General features: G+C 36.2%; 1 protein-coding gene across 2 annotated transcripts in view; it reads right to left on the bottom strand.

Moving 5' to 3' along the window:
* Positions 1-265: 265 nt before the first annotated feature.
* SLK (STE20 like kinase) overlaps positions 266-6,000 on the bottom strand; it is a 475,210-nt gene continuing 469,475 nt past the window's right edge. For both annotated transcript variants that reach the window (XM_085606718.1, XM_085606727.1), the window contains one exon: positions 266-3,333. In XM_085606718.1, the coding sequence (XP_085462844.1) occupies positions 3,187-3,333 (147 nt within the window). In that variant the 3' untranslated portion in view covers positions 266-3,186. The remainder of the gene's footprint in view (positions 3,334-6,000) is intronic.

The raw sequence follows: 6,000 nt of genomic DNA, 5'->3' as shown, positions 1-6,000 counted from the left end.
TCCTTTTTGGGAGCAATCAAAGACCACTATGTGTATTAAATAAACAGAAAAAAAGATCTTCCAGACAGCTGCCCTCTCAAGCCAAACCTAAAATGAGGTTGACTATGGTTCAGACGGTTAGGTGTTCATAATCATCAGCATTGTCCCTTACAAGAGGTTTTAGGAATCTCAACTAACACGGATGAATTTTTGCCGGATAGCATCAAAACAAAGAAAGCTAGACAACCACCCTTCCTCGCAACAAGGAAAGATACAAAAATACAAATTCAATGCATCAGTCTGTATATTTTATTTACAATAATCATTCAAGTTCGGCAGAGAAGGCCTTGATAGCAATATTTAATTATATAAACAAAGTTTGTGCTTTTACATAAACTTCACTGTGATAAGGGCCAACAACAGATCACCACTGTCTTTGCAAACTGAGTAAACTGTTCACATGTGAATCTTTACATTCTACCAATGTTGGATTTTTGATGGTCTCTTGTGTACTCGTCTTGATACAAAGTGCGTCACCATGACTAATAATTGCATAACACCTTTGTAGTTTTAACTGGAAAGGTTACAAGACATGAAATCTTCATTATTCCAATGTATACTTTAAAAAATCGTAAACCCTTTGAAATATAATATTTGAATGGAATTCAAGAGTAAAAAAAGCAAATATAGCCAAACATTTACAGACTGCTTTATGATGCAAGATTCCCAACAATACATTTATGAATTCCCCTGAATCTGGATGTTTTTACATTTCATAAATGGTGTCACTCCAATCTTAAAAAGGGTAGTTAGGAAACGTTTCTAAAAATCTTGTTATCAAAGATAAGAATGTTTTCAAGGTAAGCAAAACAACTATGGATGTATGAAGTCGAAAGATGACAAAACATTGCTCAAGAAATGAGCAATATGATCTATTGATGTTCAAATATCTTTTATTTGAATACTTGTTATCTGACAGAAGAATAAACTATTTAAAATATCTGTATCTAATTCTAAGAATTTCTCATAGCTTAAAATATAAAACACAATGAATGTATTTTAATAAAGTGTATGTTCCGATAGATGCAAGTAAAAAAGATAAAGGCCTTTGAGATTCCTTATCACAGGATTTTACAATATTTGTTAAATGGAAAATATTCTGGGTGATTGTTAAGTCGATTTACAGTACACAATAAATGTCTGCTAAACCACTTAGAATTAAGGCTACTTTTAGAAAGAGGTAAATCTAAATAAAACTGGAATTGCAAACTAAAAGCATGTACTCCCATGAACCTTTATTGTGACCTAAGGACCTCTGCAATAATGGAAAGTAACCAATCTATCTAAACATGATTAGAGTCCTTGTGTTGGTTTTTGCTTAATATCTTCCTTTTAATAAGGTATACATTTTAATCAGATTAAAACCTTTCAACAATGGGTCTAAAATGGGACAAGACGAATAAAATAAAAACAGAAATAAAAAGAGCTTATGCAATTGAGTATTTAAATTAAATCTATAGCCCTGAACTAGGGAGTAAACCTTTACGAGAACAATGAGCATGTTAGAGTACAAACAGGAATACTGTTGATATGACTTTGATACATTCTAATCCTTGAAACAGGAACAAATTAAAATAAACTATACTTTTAACAGTGAAGAATTTACACCATATTCACAATATTAATATTTCAGTTTTAACCTTTCATCTCCTTCAATCCACCAGGGCTGTGTAGACATACTTGTATCTAGTGAAAGTTAAACAACAATATGTTCTACATATTTTTGGTTATGGAGGGTTTATAATCCTCTTTTTTTATACGGGTTAAATAAACAAAATCAATAAAATGTGACACTTATCAGTTGATATTGGGTTAATAAAATCTGACCACAATTCACTGCAAGTAAAGTAACTATCTAAATCAAAGTATCAGTAATTTTATGGAATGAAATAAAACAAAACACGTTTTTCTAATAACTAGTAATATGCTTGTGTGTAAAAAAATAAATTAAACAGTATTTCTGAGATACAAACACCTAAAGAGTTGTCATTCTGGGGAGTTTTAGGTTGTAAAAACATAATTAGGTTTTCAAACAAGTTGAAACTACAATGAGACTTGCTTAAATGACAAGTGATAAACTACACCAATCTGTTTAAACATCTCCCAAAAACAGTATTTTGTGAATACTACAGTACTGCACACTTTCATTACATGTAGTTCAATACCTGTAAGACCTAAGTGGACAAATCAAAAGTATTGAGGAAATAAATGCATGTGCATAATTGACTCTGAGGAGCACGTTCAACAGTTTTTATAACTGTTTGTAATACTAAATATGAAAGACCTAGGATAAGAACTGCTTTTTACCTCTACATATTTTAGTGCAAAATTAGGGTTTAGTTTTTTTTTTTTTTTTTTTACAACAAGTGGCATAGCAGCAGAGGTTCAAATGAATTTACAGTAATGGCAAAGCCAAAGAAACAGCTTAAAAAAACTATGAACCAAAAAAGCTCACAGCTTCCAGAGCTTGATTTGATCACAGAATTAAAACAGAAAGAAAAATCCTGGAGCACTGAACTTGTTTCAGCTGCTCACTTCACTCGGACATATTTAAAAGAGTTGGCAACACATTGGTTATAGTCTTGAACCAATGATAAGATACTACGTTTAGCACAGTGTTTGCAGAATAATCAACAGTGTCAATATATTTTCAGACCAAATCGATTCCCCTGTACTATCATTGAGCATTTTCCACTTTTGTACACAAATCTTACTCAACACAAATAAAGTGAAACCTGAACAAAGAAGATGGAAATATATTCTCAAGATGACAAAATACTGACATATTTTGATATTTCAAACTCAGGCCCGATAGGAATATAATAACCCTATCCAAAATAGGACCTTCAAAACGACGTAATATTTTTTTAACGTAATTTCTTTTTTTCCTCGACAGCCTAGTGATCAAAAGGATATGGAGAAAAACATTAGGATGTTAACATTGTTAGAGGTAAAATGTATTATCAGTCAAACAAAGTTGCTATATACTTTCCCAAATGCACAAGATAACTAAAGAATGATGCTTGTACTTTACTCAACTGAATGTTTGAGAGATTCACGTTCCTCTCATACAGGCTGAGTAAACGATGAGAAAATGCTGAATAAGAGAATGGCAAATATATAATATAAAACTACACATTTTAAAAGTTATGATCCAGTGGAGTGAAGGCTGGGAATTGGGTAGAATTTAGATATTCTGCTTTGTGTTGAAGGGTTAAGGCATTCTGATTCGCCACTCATTTGGAAGAACACTTCCTGTTCCTGAAGTTTCCTAGCAAATTCCTCTTCAAGGATCTGGAATAAAAAGAAAATTCACGATTAAAAAAAAAAACTATAAAAGTACGCTGTGCTTGTTGGTTCAGAAATGGCAGTATTCTGTTGCCCCAACTAGTAAGTAATCTGCGTTATAGTGATTTTGCGGACTATAAAGGCGAGAACTAAGCCTGGGCAAAGCACTACGCTCGCGTAGTTTGCGAAGTTCGCGCTACTTCGCACTACGCGAATTGCACGTAGCACAGTGCGAACACGCGTAGCGTAGTGTTGCGTAGTGCTGCAGTCATTTTATGCTTGCTCGCGGTCCTCAATGTCAAGTTGGCGACCGCGAGCAAGCAAAATGACATCCCGGCGAGACTTTTTCCTTGTTCGCGATCAGCAACATCAAGTTGGCGATCGCGAGCATGGAAAATAAAACCTCTCGGCGAGATTCCCAACACGAGGAGGTCAGGTTTCTCATAGCGAGTGGTCGCGTATGCTCGCGACCGCTCGCGATGAGAAACTACAAGTTCACGTTGAGAAAGCTGCCGCTCGAGTAAAAATCTACTCCACCAGCAGAAAACTACAGCTCGCACTGTGCAAGATGCCATTTTCAATGACTGCACAGGGCCGGTTGCTTGTTCGCACTGTGCAATCATTGAAAACGACATCTGGCACAGTGCGAACAAGGTACTACGCAGTTCGCGAAGTGCTACGCGTAGCTCGCGTAGTGCGAACTGCACTTTGCGTAGCTTCGCGAAGTGCTACTTCGCGAACTACGCCCAGGGTTAGCGAGAACCCTAGATAATGGACTTCTTATTCAATTGAGGCTGTGATGAGAGCAGCTATACTATGCACTGAGTAACTAAGATATTTGTACCTGAATTATTTGTTGTCCTATAAATTAAATATTTGTAATATGCATGTTCACCAATTTTGAAACAGAACCAACCACTGCCCATGAAGTATTTTCCAAGTAATAAAAGAATATTACTTCACAGTATTCAACTGGTTGTCTCTTTAAAGATCATATGATTTGTGCTGTCCTGCCATCTAGTGTTATTTCGGAATATTACATGTTGGTTACTGCAAGAATTAAGTCTAGATCTGAGAATGATCTGTAACCATGTATCCAAACCCCACGATGCATCAGCATGTAGACTCCAGCTGAGATTAAATTCACAAGCAGACACATCTATAACAGTGAAATGTGAATAGAAATAAAGATGGAAAGCTTAGTAAAGTCAAACTAACCAGTCTAAGATTTCTATCCAATAGAGAGGTGAGTTGCACATGACTTTACAACACAACAAGCTGGTTACAGGTAAGTGGCATTCTCTTCTTGCATCGTGTATTGTTGTAGATTGTATGCTTTGCAGTAATTTAAAGACAGTGCCCCCACCCCAGTACACTGAGGGAGACAGTAGAGGTGAGCCATACTAAATGATTTTAAAACGGTTTGACCCAGTTATGCTTTTTTTTCTACAATGTATATAAACACAGTAATGTTTTATGAATGTGTGAGCAGATTACCATATTGCTGTCTTGTAAATATCCATAAGAGGGATGCTTCCAAAGAAAGCCATGGTGTCAATTATTTTTGAAGTGCGAGATGTGCCTTTGGAATTTCAATGGCTTACCTGTTTGCTTGGGCATAACAAACATGAATGCGCCAAAAGCAGTAAACAATCTTTGCTGCTATGCCATTTTTGGAACTAGGATTTCAAGGGTGTTTGGATGCAAACAAGACAAACAAAGTTTCTCACAAAGGTCTAGGCCGATCTATGCACTTCTTGATAGCTACGTTATTATCTAATTGATGCAATTAGTTTACTGTCCTACTTGTAGGATTTTAAAACAATATGGGCAGTTTAGTGAATAGGTGATACCACCTATGGAAGGATTGTAGATAAGACCACATTGTTTTGTGTACCTGTATTAATGGTCCTTCGTATAGCATTTTGAGTCAATTGCATAAGGAAGTGGCTGCTATAAAGGCTCCTTGTTAATGCTTGGCGAGAGCAAGAATGTAGCAACTCAAAAGGAGGACCTTTAAGCCTTGTAAGTACAACATTAAGGTTCGAAGTGGTCACAGGGGATAACCTAGGTGACATAACTCTTCTGACCCCTTCCATTAAGGTTTTGATGACAGGAGTTTTACAAAGAGAAATTATTTATCTATTTTGTAGATAGGCAGCCACTGCTGATAACTGTACTTGAATAGAAGTGTGGACAAGACTTGCTTTCTTTGAAAAGTACAGATAACACAATATGTGTGACAGTGCACTAAGTGGGTACATAGATCGTTCACAGTAGGGAACAAAGCATTTCATTTATTCGCATGCATGCCCCCATTCTGGACCAACGTGCTTCTTTAAGATTTACCATGCACTCCGATGGTAAGTGCAGCTATCCAAATTCAGGAGTCAAAATTGCTAGATTGAGGGACTGTGGACTAGATTAAAACATCTGACAGTTATGTACTGTAAATAGATGGGGCACAGTCTCAGTTTCCAGTGTGGCTGAATAGCCAATTCAAGCAACTGGGTATACCATACTTTTCTGGCCCATGTTGGAGAATCTAAGAGCAAGGTCACTGGTGCTTGTTGCAATTTACTTAACACTGCAGGAATGAGTGGGAGAGGTAGAAAACCGTATGTAAATATCCCTGACTAGTTTATCCACAGATCATTTATCTGCGATTGGGGG

Source organism: Triturus cristatus, chromosome 1_2 (assembly GCF_964204655.1).
Source record: "Triturus cristatus chromosome 1_2, aTriCri1.1, whole genome shotgun sequence".
Classification (NCBI taxonomy): domain Eukaryota; kingdom Metazoa; phylum Chordata; class Amphibia; order Caudata; family Salamandridae; genus Triturus; species Triturus cristatus.
Note: the sequence above shows the minus strand (reverse complement) of the source record. Positions and strands in the feature narration are given on the sequence as shown.